General features: G+C 40.1%; 1 protein-coding gene across 1 annotated transcript in view; it reads left to right on the plus strand.

Annotated features, from left to right (window-relative positions):
• The window catches only part of LOC110153344 (disco-interacting protein 2 homolog C), a 304,174-nt gene extending 280,206 nt beyond the window's left edge, over positions 1-23,968 (plus strand). Inside the window, exons 25-38 of the mRNA XM_055151871.1 lie at positions 1,140-1,263; positions 1,604-1,725; positions 3,098-3,209; positions 3,281-3,390; positions 5,786-5,916; positions 8,051-8,219; positions 9,448-9,618; positions 12,086-12,115; positions 17,759-17,820; positions 20,700-20,757; positions 20,847-20,921; positions 22,418-22,592; positions 23,118-23,241; positions 23,653-23,968. Of these exons, the coding sequence (XP_055007846.1) occupies positions 1,140-1,263; positions 1,604-1,725; positions 3,098-3,209; positions 3,281-3,390; positions 5,786-5,916; positions 8,051-8,219; positions 9,448-9,618; positions 12,086-12,115; positions 17,759-17,820; positions 20,700-20,757; positions 20,847-20,921; positions 22,418-22,592; positions 23,118-23,241; positions 23,653-23,905 (1,716 nt within the window). The 3' untranslated portion in view covers positions 23,906-23,968. The remainder of the gene's footprint in view (positions 1-1,139; positions 1,264-1,603; positions 1,726-3,097; positions 3,210-3,280; positions 3,391-5,785; positions 5,917-8,050; positions 8,220-9,447; positions 9,619-12,085; positions 12,116-17,758; positions 17,821-20,699; positions 20,758-20,846; positions 20,922-22,417; positions 22,593-23,117; positions 23,242-23,652) is intronic.

Here is a 23,968-nt window from a genome sequence, read left to right on the forward strand (position 1 = left end):
GTATTACCCCACCAGCTTTGTAGTAAAAGTATGACTATAAATGTATTAAGTACTGAAATTAGATGACTGTATTTTCTGGACTATAAGTGGCTCTGGAGTATAAGTCGCACCAGCCAAAAGATGCGTAATGAAGAAGAAAAAACATATATAAGCCACACCGGACTATAAGTTGCACTTTTTGGGGGAAATTTATTTTATAAAATCATAGACCAGGAACTGACATTTCATCTTGAAAGTCAAGTTCAAGTAAAAACAATAGAACAGAGAACAACAGGCTGATTAGGCATTAATATGTTAACGTCACATATGAACAGCATAAACAACAGAACATAAGTTTACCAAACTCACGATCTCACTCCAAATCACTAAATCCATTCAATTCTTCATCCTCAGTGTCACTTCTGCGCGACCTCCAAAGGTAAACCATAGATCCATGAGGTAAACAGAGCGCCACTTCCTCTTTTGTGTCGCTGTCGTCAGACTCAGCTTCAGTTCCAGTTAGAATTATTCCGGCCTTTCTGAATCCTGACAGGATGGTTTCGGTGTCACTGAAGTCCAGGCTTTGTCCATCCATCCAGTGACTTCCAGGAAAGTTGTACCCATGAAGCCGTGTTCTCCCTCCCCACTTTCCTCCAGTCCCTCACAAATTTCTCGCTCAATCCAAACTTTCTTTCTGCTGCTCGATTACTGTTTTCGGCTGAATATTTCACTACTTGCAGCAGGACAGCGGCTTTTTTTCTGCAGGACACATGCGCATTAGAGTGAAGTGACAGTGGTACAGGAGCAGCAGATACTGACACACATGATTAGAGCCTCTCGCGCCTGTCAGTGTGAAATCTTTAATATATAAGTCGCAGGAAACACCATGAAAAAAAGTGCAACTTAAAGTCCAAAAAAGACGGTAGTTAAAGTCTGGTGAAGGTAGGACTCACTTTTGGTTTGAGTCCCTTGCATAAAGTTGAAACTAAACATCTAGGAATGATAAAAAATGTTTTGAAGGTACTACCGTCATCAAAAAGCTACAAAAATAAAATGGCAAAAGCCTCTTTTAGACTAGAACTCTTATATTTTCATATACAATAACAAGTAATTCCCTCCTTTGATTAAACCTGTTTATAATAGTGGATGTGTGATTCCAGGGCACCATTGCCAACTCACTGACCTGTGTCCAGCTGCACAAGAGAGCGGAGAAGATCGCCGCCATCTTGTCTGAGCGTGCACACCTGCAGGACGGAGACCACGTGGCTTTGGTTTATCCACCAGGTAACACACAAAATATACATCCAAAAAACGTACAAAACTACAGAAGCCCTGAAAAAAAAGGCAGGTCATTTTCTAAGTTTTTTTTCCACCAACAAAGAAAAAAAAATTTTTCTTGTCATCTTTTTTTTCCCCAAACAGTTATTTTTTTTACTGTTGATGTGACAAAACAAAACTTTTCTTTGAGTTGTTGGTGCAAAAAAAAAAAAAAAAAAACTTGAAAATGGGGCCAAAATGACATGCGTCTTCTTTTTTGTTTAGTTTTTTTGCTTGCCGCTCAGAGCTTCTGTACAAAATTGATGAGTAGACGTTTACATTTGGACTCTTCCTTTGTCCCCGTCAGGAGTGGACTTGGTGGTCGCGTTCTACGGCTGTCTGTACGCTGGCTGTGTCCCCATCACAGTGAGACCTCCTCATCCACAAAACATCACCACCACGCTGCCCACTGTCAAGATGATCGTTGAGGTCAGCCACTCTACTAAATGTGTTATTTTTATTTATGGAAAGTCTCTGCAGCTGACTTTTTATGTTACTAAAACTGAATACAACGACTATAACTTATTCCTCACACTTATTATTCACCACAATGAGTTTATAAATGCTAAAAACAACCACTGTTGGGCAAGTGACTTCAAAACTGTAATGTGTTATTTATGATTTGTTACTGTCATTTTAAAGTAATTAGTTACATTACAATATTACTGTATTTAAAATGTAAAACATTAGACTCTCACCAAAATAACTGTGCGAAGAACAGAACTTTTGCACCGTGTATGGACTAAACCAGAACTGAACCAGAACTGAACCAGGACTGAACCAGGACTGAACCAGGACTGAACCAGGACTAAACCAGGACTAAACCAGAACTGAACCAGGACTGAACCAGGACTGAATCAGGTCTAAACCAGGACTGAATCAGGTCTAAACCAGGACTGAACCAGGACTAAACCAGGACTGAATCAGGTCTAAACCAGGACTAAACCAGGACAGAACCAGGACTGAACCGAGGACTGAACCGAGGACTTGCTCAAGGATTGAACCAGGACTGAACCAGGTCTAAATCAGGACTAAACTAGGACTAAACCAGAGCTGAACCAGGACTGAACAAGTTCTAGACCAGTACTGAACCAGGACTAAACCATGACTAAACCAGGACTGAACCAGGAGTAAACCAGGTGTAAACCAGGTCTAAAAAGGACTAAACTGGAATTGAACCAGATGTAAACCAGGTGTAAACCAGGACTAAACCAGGTTTAGACCAGAACTAATCTTGGACTAGGACTTGGAATCTAGTACTGCTCCTGACAGAACCCCGAGCCCGCTCTCCGCCAGTCCTTTCACCCGCGGTTACCTGACAGTCTACACGGGTGCACCTCTGGGCTCGTCCTGACATTTGGAACTGTAATGATGGCGTTTCACTGCTGCTGATATCGCAGTTCATTTTGCAAATTTGTATGAAGAAAAACGAAAAACCCACCACTTCAATCCAGGTTAAAAAAGCATTGTTACAACATTTGTACTGAGTCAAATATTATAATTTTTTTCCCTGTAATGCCACACATTACTGCGTTACAGCAAAAAGCAATGTATTACAGCAATTCGTTACGCATTACTCCCAACACTGACAACAACTAGCATGCCAACAGCAAACTTCCTGGTTTATGGAGGATAAAACACTCTATAATTAGATGCAGACAGCACGCAGCGGTCTCATTTTGACCCTGTACTGCTTTTACAATAGATCTGTACTGGGGTAAAACAGATTTGACTTTAAAACATTCACCAACTTCTCTGTAAAAATACTAAATAATAAATTGTCCATGTTTTTCCTGTGCAGGTGAGTCGGTCAGTTTGTGTAATGACGACGCAGATCATCTCCAAACTGCTGAGGTCCAAAGAAGCGACAGCCACAGTGGACCTGCGCACGTGGCCTCCCGTCATCGACACTGGTAACACCATCAACGAATGTAAATGTTGATCTGAAAATACATGTTTACTGACAAATGCATTTTTATTGTAGATGATTTGCCAAAGAAGAAGCCCCCACTGCTGCACAAACCGCTGAACCCGGACACTCTGGCCTATCTGGACTTCAGCGTGTCCACTACAGGGATGCTCGCTGGAGTCAAGGTAACCATTGTTTACATTTGATATCCTGTTTCGAGGTGACGCGTTTGGTCGACGTTCAGAGAAAAATCTAAACTATGAAACGATAAACATACTACAGCTAGACACAAATCATTTAGGCTTCGTTCACACTGCAGGCTGAAATGAGATTTTAGAATTTGTCCAAAGCCAGTCAGCTCTTTTCCAACTTTGAAATGCAACAGGTGAACTTCTAAACACTTTTAAACTATAAAACGAGAACAGTAGTGAAGCTCGAATAGAAAGTGCAAATAGAAAGAAAGTGTGACAAAGACATAATATCAACTTTTGCCCATTTGTGGTAAAGAAAAAAATAAACATATTTGCTGTGAATAGCACAATGTAAAGAGTCAATGTATTATTTTGTATTTAGATGCAACCCAATCCACTTTATTTCTATAGCACATTTCACAAATCGTTCCCAAAGTGCTGCACAAATACATAATAATAACAACAATAATAAAATGATCAAATAAAATGCTCAGATTTAATCATATTAGACCTAAAAATAATAAAATCAGCAGTAAACGGCTCCATAGGGACTTACAGCTGAAATATTCTAACTGAGGTGGAGTTTATCTTTCAGTCACTTTTTATTTTACTATGATAGACTCAGGAATGACAGAGGAAGTACATTACACTCTACATACTTTAGTACAGTCTAAGTACTTTAGAATTTCTTTTGGCTTCACATCGGCTTTAATCAAATGCGCTCGTTTACGCACAGGACGTGACTCTTGATATACACGACCTTTTATTAGTATAAAAATGTTTCAGAAGAAGTGCTTCCTGGACCTCCAGAGGATAATACACAGTAGATCCAACTCAGTGGTGTTCTTTGGGAAGGGAAGTCAGTACAAAGATGCAAAAAACCCAAGGCACTCACTGGTTAAAATAAAATGCCTTTATTAGTTTACGGCATGTCTTAATGGACAACTTACAAAGTCCCGACGCCTTTCAGCCTATGGCCAGTGTACAAACTGTTTGTCCCCCGAGGACAAACTGTTTATACACGACCTTTTTCTCACACTCTGTCTCATAAGTTTTACTCAGGAAATGGTCTGTTGAGATGTTTCTACGTAATATAACAGAGATTTAGTGTCCAGAAAAAGGATGGGAGAGCACAGTGTGTGTAAAAAGAGCAGGGCAGTGTGGGAGGAGCCACGTACCGTCTCTGCAGGAGGAGGCAGAGCAGCGATGACACAGACATGAGACGTGTGTGAGAGGACTCAGGAGGAAAGGAAATAATCAAATCATCATCAAAAAAGCAAAAGTCTGATAGTTTAACTCCTCTAGCACTAGTCTATATTAAGAGTAGGCTATATTATAAAATATGAAATACTCTGAGAAAGCTCATTCTTATTTTCACTGAATACAAATTTCTGAGCCAAATGAACTAAAACACTTCACATATAAAGTATAACTTCACAGTAGTTGTGTTGCAGTGTGTTGTGTGTAGTGTGTGTAATGTTTCATTTATATCATATTATACTCATCACATTAGCAGAATGTTTATTTCTATAGCACATTTCACTAACAAACTGTTTCCAAAGTGCTGCACAAATACATAATAATAACAATAATAAAATGATCAAATAAACACTCAGATTTAATCATATTAGTCTTAAAATAATAAAATCAGTAAAATAAAATAAGAGCAAAATCATAGAGTAGCAATAAATAAATAAAGCCAATCAAATACATTTATTAATTTGATCTGTTTTTAAAGACACAGAGGAGCACACAACTCACACGGTGTTAAAGCCAGAGAATAAAAGTGAGTCTTAAGACTAGACTTTAAACTCTCCACTGTGGGGGCTGTTCGAATGTGGAGGGGCAGAGCGTTCCAGAGTTTAGGGCCGACCACAGAGAAGGCCCTGTCCACCCTGGTTTTAAGTCTCGTCTCAGGCACCATGAGCTGGAGCTGGCCCTTGGACCTCAGAGCGCTCGGGGGTATAAATCTGGATGAGGTCCGAGACGTACTGTGGGACCAGTCCATTCAAAGCTTTAAAAACAAATAATAAAATCTTAAAATCAGTTCTAAAGTTAACAGGAAGCCAGTGCAAAGACGCAAAGATTGGAGTAATGTGCTCTCTCCTTCCTGTTCCTGTTAAAAGTCACGCTACAGAGTTTTGGACAAACTGTAGTCGATAAAGTGCGTTTTGTGAGATGCTGGAATAAAGTGCATTAGAGTCGTGGCGTGGTGAAATAAAAGCCTGCATGACTTGTTCAAAAAGTGTAAAGGTAAAAAAGGTTTGACTTTAGATGCAATGTTCATGATTGTAATTGTATTTTTTCTAGCTACAGTCTGTTGTGTTTTGCTGCGTCAGCCTGTTTGCGTCATGCTCACAGTCATCCTAACTGTCACATGTGCCTTCAGATGTCCCACAGTGCCACCAGTGCCTTCTGCCGCTCCATAAAGCTCCAGTGTGAGCTGTACCCGTCCAGGGAGGTGGCCATCTGCCTGGACCCCTACTGTGGCCTGGGCTTCGTGCTCTGGTGCCTCTGCAGGTCAGACACTCACCACACGCAAAACATGACGGAGATTTTAACAGACGGAGATCTGACGTACACACACATTTACTGTAGATGGAGAAATGTTTACTAAATACTTGCCTGACCTAACTGGATCATAGAGTGTGAAAAATCTCCTTCCACAGTCCAACTACAGCTGCTAATTTGTTTTAAATGTCTGTCAAAACTAGATACTCATTTGAGCATTCGATATTGATACTAAAAAAAGTTAAATTCACAGGACAGTTTAGTTTTAGAATGATCTTGAGCTGTGTCAGAACAAGTACAAGAGCACATAGACTAGGGATGCAACTATCAGTGGTCTCACGATTCAATACACGTATTCAGTCGATACACACATGTTGATACACACATGTTGATACACACATGTCGATACACACATGTCGATACACCATGTCCCTCCAGGTCTCTATGTTGTCATTTATTTTGGTCCAAAGGGAAACAGTTCTCTTGGTGTCCTCCTCAGGTGCAGCAGAAAACAGCTCCATAGGGATTTACAGCTGAAATATTCTAACAGAGGAGGAGTTTATCTTTCAGTCACTTTTTATTTTACATTGATAGACTCAGGAATGACACAATAAGTACATTACAGTCTACATACTTTAGTACAGTCTTTAGAATCGCTTCACATCGGTTTTAATCAAATGCGCTCGTATACGCACATGTAACATGATTCACCATATACACGACCTTTTTCTCAGACTGTCTCAGAGGTTTTACTCAGGAAATGGTCTGTTTAGATGTTTCTATGTAATATAACAGAGTTTTAGTGTCCAGAAAAAGGATGGGAGAGCAGAGTGTGTGTAAAAAGAGCAGGGCAGTGTGGGAGGAGCTACGTACTGTCTCTGCAGGAAGAGGCAGAGCAGCGATGACACAGACATGAGGCGTATGCAGGCACTGAGAGGACTCAGGAAATCATCAAATCATCATCAAAAAAGGAAAAGTCTGATAGTTTAACTCCCCTAACAGTCATAGGTTAGTAAGTTATATTATAAAATATAAAATACTCTGAGTAATAAGTAATAAAAATCTAAAGAAAAAGTAATACTTTCTTATTTTCATTGAATAAAAATGCTGGGTCAAATGAACTAAATCATTGAACCAAATGAACTAAAACACTTCACATATAAAGTATAACTTCACAGTAGTTGTGTTGCAGTGTGTTGTGTGTAGTGTGTGTAATGTTTCAGTAATATCATAGTGATATTATATTATATATTACATTAGCAGATTTTTTTTTTCATCTTAAAATATATCGAAATTGAATGGATATCATGACCCTTGTATCGACATACGTATTGAATCATGGGAAAACTGCATCACTAGTATACACTCATGGAGCACTGTGCAGCACAGCTGGACCACTGAGCGATTCCACAGATAGAAGAGCGCATAGGAATATAAAAGAAAGTACTAAGATTTAAGAGTTAAATGTCACATTGTTCCCCGTTTTTAAATGTAAGCCACTATAAGAGCATGCATCTCTCTGAATGGTTAATCTGTCTGTCAGTCATGCCATTTGGAATTGGGGAGACAGGATTCCATACCTGTTTGTCTTTAAGTTTTGTCAAAGCACGTGGTTCTGGCTGGTCAGGTAAACTAAATACAGGATTGGTCAAAATGGTAAGACCAAGAAATAATGACAAATATTTGCATTTAGCATCATGCAAATAAAGGAAACTACAAACTAGAGCAAGATGCTGAAAGATATGGAACAAAAATGTCAAGTGGTACATAAAAAACCTGAAAACCATGGACAATCCTGTACCAGGGCTTTGGGTTTGATTTCCCTGTGCAAAAGTGAAATATTTTCCACTTGTTATTGGTTTAAAATTTATCAATAATAATAATAATTTATCCATAATAATGTATCATAATCTGATACTACAAACAGATATAAGTCCATAGGTTACCAATGTTCCTATGAATGTACCAACATCCAACAGACTTTTGGTTTAACATCATCAGCATCATTGTGCAGACAGATGCTGCCATGGCAGTCTTCAATGTCATATAATTTACATAAAGCTAATAAATTCCTCAGGGTATCTTCACTCTTAGGTTATATATAGGTTCCATTTGTAGTGAGCTGTTGTTGTGTTGTGTGCAGTGTGTACAGCGGACACCAGTCCATCCTGATCCCCCCCTCGGAGCTGGAGCTGAACCCCTCCCTGTGGCTGTCTGCGGTCAGTCAGTACAAAGTCAGAGACACTTTCTGCTCCTACAGCGTCATGGAGCTGTGCACCAAGGGCCTGGGCCTGCAGACGGACGCCCTCAAGGTGAGCCGGGCTAGAGGGCCATGTCTTACTAATAATGCCAGAGAGATTTTATTAAGAGATAAGAACAAACCACTACAATTTAAAAGGAACCTACATGTAAAAAAAACCAAAACAGATTCAGAACCAAGGTTATGGAGTGAAGCATCACTGTGAAAGGAGTTCACTTATGGAAGAGTCTTGACAAAGAAATAAAAGAATCAAGTACAATAACAGCATTTAAAAAACACATAGAATCGAATGCAATTTATATGTATGAAAAAGAACACTATTATGCACAACAATTTAGTTAAAATTTCTGTTTTCAATTGATTAATAATAGTGCCTGAAATGAAATGTACTGATTTGAAATGTTCTGAAGTGACTATCAGTGTTGATGTTTTGTCTGGAAAAAGGAAAAGGGACAGAGAACATAAGATGACTCTTCTTCTTTCTGCTCCTTTTCATTCATTTCTTGTATGTTTGATGTTGTGACTCTGTTGATGTCTTTTTATACTTTATGAATGAAATGAGCATTTATTTCAGTACAGTTACAGTGGTACTTAATATAGTTACTTTACCAAAACCAAAGGAATACAGTTAAGTACTTAAAGGAAAATTAAACGGAATTTTCTAAGTGTTTGTACAGTACTCTGATGGGAGCATGTAACTGAACACAAAATACATTTTAATGCAGTATTCTGTAACAAAGCAGTCTTCTCAACACTGCCTATAACCAGTTATTTTGACAGTAAGAACTGTCAGATGCAGAACATAATGCGAAGTACACAGATCTGGGAAAGAAAATCACACAAAATGCACCTATTTGGTCCAGGAATTGAATTCTTGGAATTGAACTTTCTTCTAATGCTAATGCTAATAATGCTATTGCTAATAATAATGCTAATGCTAATAATAATAATAATAATAATAATACATACATACATACATTTTATTTATATAGCCCTTTTCAGGATGCTCAAAGACGACTTCCAAAACAAGTATTAAAACTGTCAAAAAGTTCTTATCTGTAACTTGTTACCTAGAAAAAACTCATGTTCTAACTGTAAATGATTAAATATGACCACATAAAGCTCAAATATGTCTCGCCACAAATCAATCACAATATCACAGTTGGCATGACAACCACAGATGTCACCCTTGTGTGAAGCTGCAGACCCTCAGAGACCTTTACATGGTAGCAGGGCCACAGTCATTCCTCACCAGTGTTCTCTGTGTTTGTGGGCTTCAGTCTCGGGGGGTGGACCTGTCCCGTGTCCGGACCTGTGTGGTGGTGGCAGAGGAGCGTCCCAGGATCTCTCTCACTCAGTCCTTCTCCAAACTCTTCAAAGACCTGGGCCTGCACCCTCGAGCCGTCAGCACGTCGTTCGGCTGCAGAGTCAACCTGGCCATCTGTCTGCAGGTACGGAGACAACCAATACTGATACTGATACTGATACTGATACTGATACTAATACTGATACTAATACTGATGCTAATACTGATGCTAATACTGATGCTAACATGTTCAATTGGAAAGCGTTCTGAAGCTGCCTGCTCTGTGAAGCGGTAACTCTGTGTGGATCATAGTCCCATTTTCATTGAGCATCCTCTTTCAGTTCATGCTCTACTTTAAAGGTGCACTATGTAAACATTTTATATACATACAGGAGACATATGATGGAAGATATATGGAATTATATAGCTAAGAGTTCACTAACTCTAATACTACATATTTGATATGTTATATTCAAATGCTCTTAAGTAGCCATCCTTTGCTATGTTGACAATGCTGCAGACCCTCAGTGATCTTTATAATAAATTCTCCTGAAATGGTTTTCACTTCCCAGAAATGCCAGAAGTGGAAACCAGGGTTCAAATCAGAGGGTGGCTATTTTAAGTTTAGTTTTAATCTAACACGAGTTTGGAGTTATTGTGAGTTTATTTTTTGTTTGCTACTTTCCATATATAGAATCTACAATGGAAATCATCATGGAAATAAAGTGTCTCCCTAAAACTTTGGAAGTGTATCTTTTTAAGAAGGTCCACCACCACTTGTCTCCATGGAGTAGGAAGGTGGAAAAGTTACATAGTGCACTTTTGACTTCTTTATTTTATTTAATTTTTTTGCTTAATTACATTTGTATTATGTTTTCAACAAGATGGGGCTATAGTGATGAATGTAACACATCAGGAGAGCTGGTTCAATCTTTGCCCAATAGTATACTGTGTTTTTGTGTTCTTGGGCAAGACACACACACTGCCCATCTGCTGTGTGGCGGTTTGACTCATTATCGCGTCACCAAGAGTCAGAAAGGTGGAGTGTATGGCCTAAGAACACAGCAATAGTATGCTCTTGGTGGGAGATTTTGAATACAACCTTTAAAAATAAGAGGCTCTAACACTTACAACTCATCTGTAGTTAAGTTCCAATAAATATTCTGATTTAAGTTACTAAATGGTAATATTTAAACCATAACAAAACCTAACAATTTCACTTAAATGGAGAGTACTCAAGATCATAGACGTGAAATTCTCTACTCTGCCTGTTACTCTTTTCTCTACTCTGCTACAGCTCGATCGCTTGTTCACATCGATCGTTCCTTTATATACAAATTAATGGTGAAGCCCCATATTAAAGTATATAACATGTTTATTTCATGATAAATTAATTTTTATTAGGTTTCTTCACCAGTCTCATGTAACTGAGGTTTAGTGTCACTTGATGTTGACCAGAACCACACAAATTTGGAAATCTCAGATGAAACGGGTTAGCTCCCAGTTTAGATGCCACTTTCATTAGATTTATGCTAGATGCCTACCGTATTTTTCGGACTATAAGTCGCACCAGCCAAAAAATGCATAATGAAGAAGAAAAAACATATATAAGTCGCACCGGACTATAAGTCATAGAGAGTCAGAGAAGAGGAACAGACATTTTATCTTGAAAGGCAAGTTCTAGTAATAACAGAAAACAACAGACTGTTAACGTCACATATGAACAGTTCTTCAGATAACTTTAGCATAAACAACAGAACAGAACAAATTTATCAAACTGTCCATCTCACTCCAAATCACTAAATCCATTCAATTCTTCATCTTTGGTGTCACTTCTGAGCAACTTCGCAACCTCCGGAGGTAAACAGAGCGCCGCTTCCTCTTCTGTGTCGCTGTCGTCAGACTCAGCATCAGTTTAAGTTAGAATTATTCCGGCCTTTCTGAATCCCGACAGGATGGTTTCGGTGTCACTGAAGTCCAGACTTTGTCCATCCATTCAGTGACTTCAGGAAAGTTGCATGGTGCACCCTTTTGATTACGTGAAGCTCTCCATCCCCGCTTTCCTCCAGTCCCTCACAAGTTTCTCGCTCACTCCAAACTTTCTTTCTGCTGCTTTATTACCGTTTTTGACTGAGTATTTTACTATTTGCAGCAGGACAGCAGCTTTTTCTGCAGGAGACATGCGCAGTAGCGTGAAGTGACAGTGGTACAGGAGCAGAAGATACAGACACACAAGACTAGAACCTCTCGTGGCTTCAGTGTGAACATTTTAATATATAAGTCACACTGGAGTATAAGTCACAGGAAACACCCAAACCATGAAAAAAGTGCGACTTATAGTCCGAAAAATACGGTAATTAGGGTCTAATGCTAACGGCTATAGATAAAATATCTCCCCTCGCATTAGCATGGATGATAACATCAGCATCGAACGCTGCGTCTAATAATTATACGTCTATGTTCAGCACCATCTTGAAGCTGTTTGTTTCATTCTTCTCTATCTTCTTCCTGGTTTGTGTTTAACCCCGCCCACATCCCCTCACACCTGATTTTGTCTCCGCCTCTTTCCTTTTCTGTGTGTTTTGTGTTCACTCGGTCCCTCACCGCTGCAGCCTCACAGGTTGGGGAAGCTGGCTGAGCAGGTAGGTCACGCCACCAGACCCAAGACGCTTCAGACTGTCCCACATACAAAAACTTTAGAATAGTGATAGATGATGTTATTGTCTGCACTGATAAGGTTTGTTTACTGAAGTGTCTTGAATAACGGTCTAACAATATCCAAATTTCACAATACAGTATTTAAAGGCCCATGTGTTTGAGCAAAATGTGTCTTACCCTAACACAGATCTATTGGATAAACAGCTCTTGAAGTGAAACTAAGGCTGCGTTCAGACTGCAGCCTGAAGTGACCCAAATCCGATTTTTTGGCCTCTATGTGACCTGTATCTGATCTTTTAATGACAGTCTGAACGACACAGATCCGATTTTTTCAAATGTGACCCAGGACACTTGGATATGTGCTCCTGAAACTGATACATATCTGATCTTTTGACATGTGACTTCAGTCTGAACGGCCAAAGCGCATTCATCCACCTACACGTTATCAACAAGACACAAACGTCACTATTCTGCGCTGAAGTAGGCGAAAATTGTTAATGAACAATTAATGAACAATCTCTCTGTGGCTGCGCGCAGTGATACGAACGGAGAGAAAATAGTGCCAAGCGATAATGAGGTCTGACTTTTTAGGCGACGATGGTTTTGTGATGCAAATGTATCACTGTTTTGAACACAGATTGTTTTGAGAAGAAAAACGCTTTATTATACAGTCCCCATACAACTTGCCGGACTACTTTCGTCAACGCCGAAAACCGCCAGTATCTCGGTTCACTGGACGCTGTCGGGGATAATTCAGTGTTGATGCACGACACTGCTCACGGGGATGACATACAGATTTATGTCACAAATCCCGAACCATCCCTTTAAGTGCAGCTGATCACTCTTTGCGAACACCTGCTCCGGGTGCTTGTGCTAGGGGCTCTCTCTCTTAAGTTCGCGGGTACCTGACCTGGTGCAGGACTCTGACCCGAGCTGTCACAGTGAGAGCTGGAGAGACGCAGCGACACTTGTTCCAAAACCAAATGTTACTTCTGCCACACTACACACACACTGTATCCACACAACAACCAAGGTACATGTGCATCTGCGCAACAAGTGCATCATCAGAGTTTTCAGTGCCACTGGAAATATTATAACTCCAGGGGATGGGGTGTGGGGGAGGGGGTGTGATATCATCGTATACTGCACTGTTACGCCACTATACCGCACCACAGGAGAAATTCCCTAACCGCGACAGCCCTACACATGTCCAATGCGCTGCTAATGGGGCTAACTGAAAAGCTAGCTTTTCCCAAATCCCGTAGGAAGAAGGGCAATAACGTCTTTCCTCTTTGTAAAATTCACCAAACATTCTCTTTGTTCTGTCTCTTTAATGATTGGCTGGTGCCCAAACTCGCACTTCCGGGGTTTTTGTAAACCGTCTAGTGTATTCTGATTCTTGACCTAGTCACTGGAGAGAAATGACATTGAGTGGAGGCACTAGGTGGCGCCAGCCTGGCATTTTAAATGAACTAGTTTTGTTTTTCATGTTTTTGAGAGAGTAAACTGTAATAACCAATTTATTGCAGTATTGGAGGAAGGTTTAATAAAAATAATAAAATGCATTTTTTTGGGATATACAGTAATTAGCTGTAGGATTGTGTAAAGCCATATTTCTATTTCTATATTAACTCATGACTTCAGTTCAAAAAGACACATGACGCTCAATAATATGATCACCAATGCTGATATAGGAGCCAATATATCACCCATCCATAATCAAAATTCTGTAATCTGTAGTCATGTTTCATTCATGTTTCTTCAAAATGGCCTTAGAATCAAATCTTATCAGTGTTGACAAAAACAGTGACATTTCCTTTGGGTTCTGCTTGGAGCACACTGGTTGTTTGGGAGCAGGCTGAGTCTTTTTCGTGGGAAGTATGTACTGTCCTCATACTGTACGATCACTTTTTATTTAGATTTTTGGTGTTTTCTTTGAACAAATTTACAACTGCAAGCAATATGTGTTTATGTAGTTAAAAAAAAAATCAAAATAATCAAAATATAAGAACAACAACACATAAAATGACATCTAGCTTCTTATATGATATACTATTTTCTGATCTGTTATAATGTTTCTTCTGAGTTGTGTTTTATTTCATTCACATGTTTAACACACAATTCTGCATATTTAGTTCTCTCAAACTTCGTACACTTTCACTCGAGTGTAATAATAAAGGGTTACTGAAACGTGTGAATGAAACAAAACACAACTCCAGGTCTGTTTTTGAGGACGTAACAACTTCGCAACATGGCTTAAAGCTCAGAAGAGTCCATTTTGCACAATATACATGTAGTAATTAACAGTGTGATTCAAAACCATCAAGTAAATCACACATCAACAAGATCTGTAAGTGAGTAAAATTCAGAATTGCTGCCAAAAGTACACTCAAACAGCTAAAACGTTCATACACTCACAAACTGTTCACCCGTCTGGTCTCCGGCTATTGCCTCAACACTGAAACCTCTACAAAAACTCCACAACTCTCTGTAAATATCCTGGACAAAAACAAGCCACTCTCGCCATTAGTCCTTGACAGTCCGGGCTGCACTCCTCCACCGTCCTCGGACTGGTCACATGATGTTGCTGTGTCTGCTCAGCTCATTTAAATAGATTTTGGCTGTTTTTTCTACTTGGAGCAGTAAACATGCACCCGAACCACAAACCAGGAACAACAAGTGTAAGGCAGAGCTGTTTAAAGTCGTACTGTGGAACATTCATTGCAGTTACATCGTGCACTGTTAAGTCGACAATATCCGACTGCTGCAAGAAGGAAAATCGTCCCATTGACCAACACTAAGGTCAGAAGCACAGACAGCAACAAGTACCATCATTGGATTGAAGAAGCCATCAAGAGTTTGTTCTATCTTGATCAAACTGGTCTTTCACTGACTGAACTTCATCTTTAGAAATGAAATATCTTAGTATTTCATTCAGTCGTTGGATGTCAAGATCTTTCTGGTGATTCTGTGACTGAAGCTTCTTGTTTTTCTCCTCTTGATCCTAATGGAGAGAGAAAACCACCTCCAGTCGTGCACTACAGGCACAGAGTTCACCATTCTCTTCATCTACTCTCTCTGCCTCATCTATGTACTATTTAATGTTAATTCAGTTCAAATAAAACCAAAAAAATATCCACGTAAAACTCTATTCTTGGCTTAAATCATGTAGGCTTGATTAGCTGCTAGCCCATTTAGAAATTCACCTTTACTGTCAATTTGGAGCTTTGTAAATCCAGTAAAGAGCTCCGGCTTTCTTCTGTACTTGACCTTGTGTTCATCCTGGTGTGCAACAAGAATCTACAATCTCTGAAACTCTGAAAAGTTAGTTAATTACTGCTGACGGCGTTAGTTTCTGCCGGTGTGGGGTTTGGAGAGGCATCATAATTGTTTAGAGTTAATAGTTCATTCATAGTTCCAAAAAATGAAATAGTTCATCGTCCTTTTTTTTTTTTTTCAATATGTTGCTGCAAGTAATTATTTTTCATTATCACTGCCAAAGCCCAAACAAAATCACAGACAGGAATGATTTGATCAGTTTTAACAATTAAACTGTGTGTTAGATTTCATCTTTGCAGCTGAGAGACGATAACAGAGCCGCTCCTGTCTCAGTCAGTGGGATTTGGGTGGAGGATCTGTCTTGATTGTCTTTGATTTCGTACGTGCTTTCATAAACCTTGAAAGTCTCGCCTGCTGCTTCAGTTCAATGTGTCGTTTTAAGTTTGCTGTTGATGTGACTGAAGTGTGGATTTTTTTTTTTTTTTTGAAAGCCGGCGGGCAAAGTTTGCACATAAATTTGAGGTTCTTTCCTTCCTCAGTGGCCTTGAGCTCTTTTAAATGCTCAGATGATGAATCCTTTTGGTCCTGCTCCAGTCGCCTCCACACTGCTTTTTTGTTTTGTCTTTTTTCGATAAAATAAAAAATAAATTTAAAAATTTAATTAAAATAGGTCCAAAGGCACAAATAGGCCAAAAAAAAAAAGCAAAAAAAAAAAAAAAAAGCAAAGAAACACATTTTGTCTGCACAACCTCCATAGCTTCAGAAACTAGTGCCATTATTCCATCCCCAAACAAGTTCACTTTGTACTGGAATAAAGCCACCCCTCTCTCTGTAACTGCTGCTGTCAGCCTCGTCATTTTGGTCTTGAAATGTTTTTATCAACATCTACATGATCCTGGTGTTTTAAGTAATTCACTCCAATAACCGCAGGCCTCGCTGAGCTTCACTTGACTGGAGTCGGTACAGTTGACGTCCACACACCTTCTTCCATTTCTTTATACAGGCTATAGTTGTAATAGAAGAAGTACTCCTCTGGGTTTTTAAACTCTGTACACCTTCACTAGAATCATTTGGATGATTTCAGCTCTGGAATTGCCCATTTCTACTGAAAAAAAAAAATAATAATAATAATCTATATATGAAAGGAGCCGTTAACTTGAATTCTACCACTACAACAACAACATTATAACATGACTTAAAGCTCACAAGAGTCAGTTTTGTGTCATATAGGACTTTTAACACCTTTTTTTTTCAAACTCTGGTTAAGAGTTCTAATTATTTTGTGCTGTTATTACTGAATCTGTGTATCATTCATTCATTTGTTTTTGCAATATAAAACCAAAAATAAGAAAAGAAAAAAATAACAATTTTCTTCATTATTTGTCTCCACAACCAAAATGAAAAAATAGATAACGATTCGTTTTTTTCATTTTTCAATTTTGTGTTTAAATCAATAATGGAAAAAAAAGGATAATGGCCGTTTTCCGGACTTTTGCGAAGCATACGGATTGACCCAGGACTAAAAGCACTTTCAGTCCTGGTCTAGTCCCAGTCTCAGTCCTGGTCTGGTCCCGGTCTGGTCTGGTCTCAGTCCCGATCTGGTCCCTGTCTGGTCCTGGTCTCAGTCCTGGTCTAGTCCTGGTCTGGTCCCAGTCTGGTCTCGGTCTGGTCTTGGTCTGGTCTTGGTCTCAGTCCCAATCTCAATCACGGCCTGGCCTCATTTCTGGTCTGGTCCCAGTCTCGGTCTCAGTCCTGGTCCTGGTCTCAGTCCTGGTCCTGGTCTCAGTCCTGGTCTGGTTCTGGTCTGGTCGGACCTGTTTCAGTCCTGGTTCAGTCTGTATGTGGCGCAAAAGTCCGGCATCGCAGTTTAAGTCACGGAAACGGGAAACGGCTGTTACCATTTTTCATTTAAACACAGAATTGAAAACTGAAAAGAACAAATCGTTGTCTATTATTTCATTTTGGTTTTGGAGACAAATAATGAAGAAAATAGTTCTTTCGTGCTCTTATTTTTGCTTTTATATTGAAAAACGAATAAATTAATGATACATTGATATTTCTGGCCCCGCCCCCTTCGCTGGTCCCTGGAGTAAATGACATGTTAGATCAGTGCTCCTAGTGGTGAGGGGGGGCGCTGCAATCTCACGACAAAACCCTAATAATTCAGACTTGACTCTCCTCCATTCTCTCCTCTCTCTGGTGCATGTAAAGCCCTGGTGCGTCCTGTAGGCTCCTCTATAGCGCTTCCTCTGGTGTGTGGGGGTAGTGCACGTGCTGTAGATGTACTGATGTTTTTCTCTTTATGGAATAAGATCTGTGTGAATAATACATGATTCTGTTTTGTCCAGGGCACTTCAGGACCAGACCCCACTACAGTGTTTGTGGACATGAGAGCTCTACGCCACGACAGGTATCCAACACTATTTATTCATATTTAATCTACAAGTAACATGATGTTGTGTGGTATTTACACTTGGTTAGTTCTTCTTGGATCTACACTAACAGTCAAAAGTTTGGACACACCCTCTCATTCAGTGTTTTTTTTGTTTTTTTTTTTTTTTTTTTTGACTACTTTCTACATTTTATGCACATACAGAAGACACCAGATATATAAGTAAAGTCAGGGATGCACTGTTACCAATACTTGTATCGAATACTGGCGCCAATACATGCAACACGAATTTCGGACTTCCGGTCATTGCATAATCCATACTGGGAAGGATTCTCCGAAAAAATGAGCATCAAACCTCCATGTTTGTTTTCCCAGTGGGATGTGTCAAGTCTTTTGAACCATATCACTTTTGTTTCTGTTTATTGTCATATTTTAGTTTTGGGATTTGGACATTGTAATCGTGTGGTTGTTGGATCCTAACAGCGGAAAACAACTTGAGAAATTTGTTTGCGAACTTCATAACTGCAAAAGGGAATCAGATGTGTGTGATTGCAAACCTCTGTTCAAACTGTTTCTCTTCCCAACGGAATTGAAAAATAGTGAAAGGTGAAGGCGATGGGCAGTGATCCACAGGAAGAACCAAAAAGGAAACATTTGACTAAGAAATCATCCTGAGTTTGCAGCGAACATTTTGTATGTGGAGCGACAACAAAACAAAATCCCGATCTCTCGCTCAACTTTAGTTATGAATTTAAAAAGTCAAGGCCAAAGTGAAAGGCACCAGCTGTTCACCAAGAAACACCTTCCACTGCAAAGAGACCAAGACGTGATGTTGCTGTAAAACCACAAGAACAAGAAAGTGCAGCTCAGTCTGTTTGTCTTCTGCTCCTCTCCATTAACAAACGGGATTTTGCTTTGTTGTCGCTCCACATACAAAATGTTCACTGCAAACTCGGGATGATTTAGTCAGTCAAATGTTTCCTTTTTGGTTCTTCCTGTGGATCAGTCCTGTCCATCACCTTCACCTTTCACTATTTACAATTCCGTTGGGAAGAGAAACAGTTTGAACAGAGGTTTGCAGTCACACACATCTGATTCCCTTTTGCATTTATGGAGTTCACAAACAAATTTCTCAAGCTTGTTTTCCGCTGTTAGGATCCAACAACCACACAATTACGATGTCCAAATCCCAAAACTAAAATATGACAATATCAGAACCAGAAACAAAAGCGATAAGTTCAAAAGACTTGAAAAGATCCACTTTGACAATAGACACATCCCACTGGGAAAACAAACATGGAGGTTTGATGCTCCCTTTTTCAGAAAATCCTTCCCAGTATGAATTGCACAATGACTGGAAGTCCAAAATTTGTGATGCATCTATACTAAAAAATATCGCTGGACTGGGTATCAGTTCCATGATATCAGTTAAGCTGATATTGTGATTGGATGTAATAAGACTATTCACAGGCTGATTTGGGCCTAAACTGTCTCATAATGTCTTAACTTTTATTCATACAAAGTTTTTCACTAGTCATTTGAAGGATAAATAACAGTTACATAACACAGTTGGATCTCTTGTGTAATAAGTTAACTGTGTTTTTAAGGGAGTAAGTGCCATTTTCCATCCCTACACTGGTATTGGTTAATATTGGGCATCGGCAGATACTTAAAGCCAAAGTATCGATATTGAGATTGGAACAGAAAAAGCTGGATTGGTGCGTCCCTAAATAACAGATAGAGAATTATGTAGCAAAGACAAAACGGTCTAAATAAATCTAATAAATTCTTGAATACATTTTATACTCAAATCTTCAAAGTAGCCACCCTTTGCTTTGTCGAAAAATATTTAGTAGAGTTATTTAAAGGTGCATTGTCTCCATGGAGATGTTATTGCTTTGCCTGAAATGTTCCATGGCACGGTATGATCCACAAACTGCAACGAAGAAAACAAAAAAGCTGGATGTAGCTCGAGTTGGTGGAGTTGCTCAGAAATGACACAGAGGATGAAGAATTGATTTAGTGATTTGGAGTGAGATGGAGACTTTGGTAAACTTGTTCTGTTGTTTATGCCCTAGTTTAATTCATTACACATTTTTTGGCTGGTGCGACTTTAACTCCGGAGTGACCTGTAGTCCGGAAAATACAGTAGTTTTGAGCAAACAAGAAGAGAATTTAAAGGTGGAGGTGTCAGTTACGTCTGCAATAGAGCACAGAGGGTTTATGCTTGAAATTTTTGTCTTTTTTTTAATAAAGCTGACAGCGTGCAATCTCCAGTGCTTCAAATACTCTGGTGACTCATGTGCCGTGTGCAAAACTCCAGAGTTCATCAAAGTGTCACCCAAACTTAACACTGAAATATGGCTTTCTTTTTCAGATTTTCCACAGTAAAATAGACAAAAAATCAAGTTAATTTCTGAACCTTCCTCTCAAACGAATGGCAGTTTCCAGAGTTTATTACCTTTTAAATTAAAGTGTGCGCAGGACAGGTTTTTATGATTCTGTCTTTTTTACCGAATCTAATAGGATAATATCTGTTTTTAATATAAATTTTAGTTTTACGCAAATCAAAAAGTCATTTGCGAAGAAAAGTTTAAAAAAATAGCACAATTTACACGCAAGAAACACATTTTTTCTGATACTTTAAACATTGTTTCTACAACATAAAGGTGTTTCTTATATTTTTATTTGTCAAATTAAAATCTTTGTGTACATTAGAGGAGCTTTGGCCTGTATGTTGCTAGGTTACAGTTATGGAATTTCCTGGTGTCATGTCACGATTTCCAACCAGGAAGTCAAATTTAAAACCTAAAAATTGCCAAACCAGGAAAATCTTAATTGTGACGATCTTAAGTGTGATGAAAATGAAAATGACGTTCCTCTTTCTCTTCTCACAGGGTGCGACTGGTGGAACGAGGGTCTCCACACAGTTTACCCCTCATGGAGTCGGGGAAGGTACATGTGTTTGTTAGTTTGTTAGTTAATTTAAATGTATGAAATGACAAAATGACTAAAAGCTTTTATAATTGTTCCGGTCTCCACAGATTCTTCCTGGAGTCCGCATCATTATTGCAAATCCTGAAACAAAGGGACCAATGGGAGAGTCACATCTGGGAGAGGTCAGACTGAAATCATTATCCAAGAGGGTTAATGTGCCGTATTAGGACTTTAAAACGTGATTGTTGACAGTTGAAATGACTTTAAGACATTAGATTAACTAGTCGATCTCACCCGGGACAGATGGGGAGGGGCTTATCCAGTTCTTACCCTGCGTTCGATTATCTTCTAACTCCCACTTGGACCTCGGATTTGACGTCACATCCGAGTTTGAAGCGTATTATTATGCTTCATGTGTCGGACTTGGAGAGTAGCGTGTAGTCTCACCACAACACGACTACCAAGTGATACGGACGTGGTAAAGTACTGCAGTGATACGAGTGATTGAAACTGTCATTTAAACCATCAAAGTGTCCAAACACAATGAAACACTTCATATTTACACGTCACAGTGGGCGGAGACATCTTGGCTTCTGACTCGGAATCCTTGTCCGGTCTACTTTTTCTGCCACCGAGGTCTGAGTCGCACATGTCACTAGGCAACTTCTTTCGAAAACCGACTCGGAAGGATAATGGAATGCAGGGTTATTATAGACTGGTGCACATGTATACTTCACTCACAGAGATCAGGAATCTGACCTACAAACTCCTGGTGAGAGGGAGGAGACAGGAGACAGACAACTACTTCCCGACATCAGAGCGTTCCTGAGAGCAGACACTGAAACGTCACTAACACATTTGCATGACTTCATTGTCTTTGCTGCTTCTGTGGAAAGTTACTCAGAAAATACTCAAATAAAGGGGTGGGGCCTTACTGCTCAGGTAAAGGGGCGGGTCCTCACTGCTCAGGTAAAGGGGCGGGGCCTCACTGCTCAGGTAAAGGGGCGGGGCCTTACTGCTCAGGTAAAGGGGCGGGCCGTCTCTGCTCAGGTAAAGGGGCGGGTCCTCACTGCTCAGGTAAAGGGGCGGGGCCTTACTGCTCAGGTAAAGGGGCGGGGCCTAACTGCGTTCCAGAGTTTTGGAGACACAGGAGGAGACACAGGCGAGTTTGTGGAGCAAATCTCCAACAAATAATGTCCAGGTTCAACATGTGTGGGTATTTGGATATTTCTTTAAAATGAACACTTTTTGAGTGAAATAAAAGCAAGCTCCAAACTACAGACGGTATAAAGACGTGGACTAAGGGAGTGTGACGTCACCCATAACGCTCAGATCCAGTCAAATGAAGCTCACGAGGTTATTGATTATAGGGGCAAAACTGGAACAGAGATCCATATTAAAAATAGCAATTGATTTACGGACAAAGTAAAAGAAAAACACCAGGATCATATAGAATGGGTTAATATGAACATTTCAAGGCCAAATAAAAGAAGCTCACAGCAGCAGTTATCGAAAGAGTGGAAGCAGAGTTGATGGAGCCGGAAGCGCCCTCATGCTCGTTTCCTGTGTGGAAGCATGTAGCGATGTCCACTTCTATATTCAGTCTATGCCCCCATTAAGTCAAAACTACAACATCTGCGTTTTCCTCCGTGTTAAACTCCTCCATGCTTGTGTGCAGATCTGGGTGCACAGCGGGCACAACGCCAGTGGGTACTTCACGGTGTACGGGGACGAGGCGCTGCAGTCAGACCACTTCTGCTCCAGGCTCAGCTTCGGAGACACTCAGACCGTCTGGGCCCGGACCGGCTACCTGGGCTTCCTCAGGAGGACCGAGCTAACTGACGCTAACGGAGGTAGTGCTAGTGTGTTTGTTTAAAAGAGACACAGATTAAATGGCTCATATGACTCTATGTTCTGATCTGTTCTAATGTTGTTTCCTCATCACAAACAGACCTGGAGTTGTGTTTTTTTTTTTTTCATTCACATGTTTAACACACAAACCCTGCACATTTAGACTGAGTTTGTCTCTCACACAGAAAACATCTGCTCCACTGTTAAACTGCCTACACCTTCACTAGAATAATTTGGATGATTTCTGACTTTGAATTGCTGATCTGTACTGAGCTAAAGGTTAAAGGTAACTTAAAAACTACTGCTTCATAACATCAGAAGAGGAACAGAGCATCTGGAGCTTTGGAGATGTAGACAGACTAATAATAATAAAGTGTTACTTAAACATGTGTGAATGGAGAAACAACATTATACATAGATCAGAAAACAGTGTAATATGAGCCCTTTAAGAACTTCACTAAGAACAAAACACTGGCCTAATGCAAAGATCAGGAGTAAACCTGAGTATATTTTGATCTGTTTGCCAGAGCGACACGATGCCCTGTACGTGGTGGGTGCTCTGGAGGAGGCCATGGAGCTGAGGGGCATGAGGTACCACCCCATCGACATCGAGACGTCTGTGATCAGGACCCACAAGAGCATCACAGAGTGGTACAGTGCCACATCACTCACTACAATACAGAATATACACATTCTATATACCAGAGCTGTTATCTGAGCTGTTGGAGCCAGAGCAGGACTGATTCAAGGCCTTCAGCTTCCTGTCAAGGTGACAGTTTAAGGACTTTTCACCATTCAAAAGATAAATATTCTTTGGAATATGGCAGCATTGCTAATATTAACACCTCTCTGTGATCTACGGCTTGGTTAGACTTGGTGATCCCTGTGTTTGAGAATGTTGAACAATAAGGACCATTGCTATTGCAATTAACATTTCAGAACAAAATATCCTTTTGAATAGGGGAAAGCACACCCCTGGTGTTCTCCAGATCAGACATGTGTCAAACAGTGTGTGTAAATCCACATCAGATATGATTTGAAGAGTGTCTCTGTCTCTGTCAGTGCGGTGTTCACTTGGACCAACCTGCTGGTGGTGGTGGTGGAGCTGGACGGCTCGGAGCACGAGGCCCTGGACCTGGTTCCCATGGTAACCAACGTGGTTCTGGAGGAGCACTACCTGATCGTGGGCGTGGTGGTGGTGGTGGACATCGGAGTCATCCCCATCAACTCCAGAGGAGAGAAGCAGAGGATGCACCTGAGGGACGGCTTCCTCGCCGACCAGCTGGACCCCATCTATGTGGCCTACAACATGTAGGACCTGTGTACCACCTGTACGCCGGAGAGACACACTACAGGACCAGACTACAGGACCAGACTG

Source organism: Boleophthalmus pectinirostris, unplaced genomic scaffold (genome assembly GCF_026225935.1).
Source record: "Boleophthalmus pectinirostris isolate CB_2022bp ecotype Guang Dong unplaced genomic scaffold, ASM2622593v1 HiC_scaffold_16, whole genome shotgun sequence".
Taxonomy (NCBI): domain Eukaryota; kingdom Metazoa; phylum Chordata; class Actinopteri; order Gobiiformes; family Gobiidae; genus Boleophthalmus; species Boleophthalmus pectinirostris.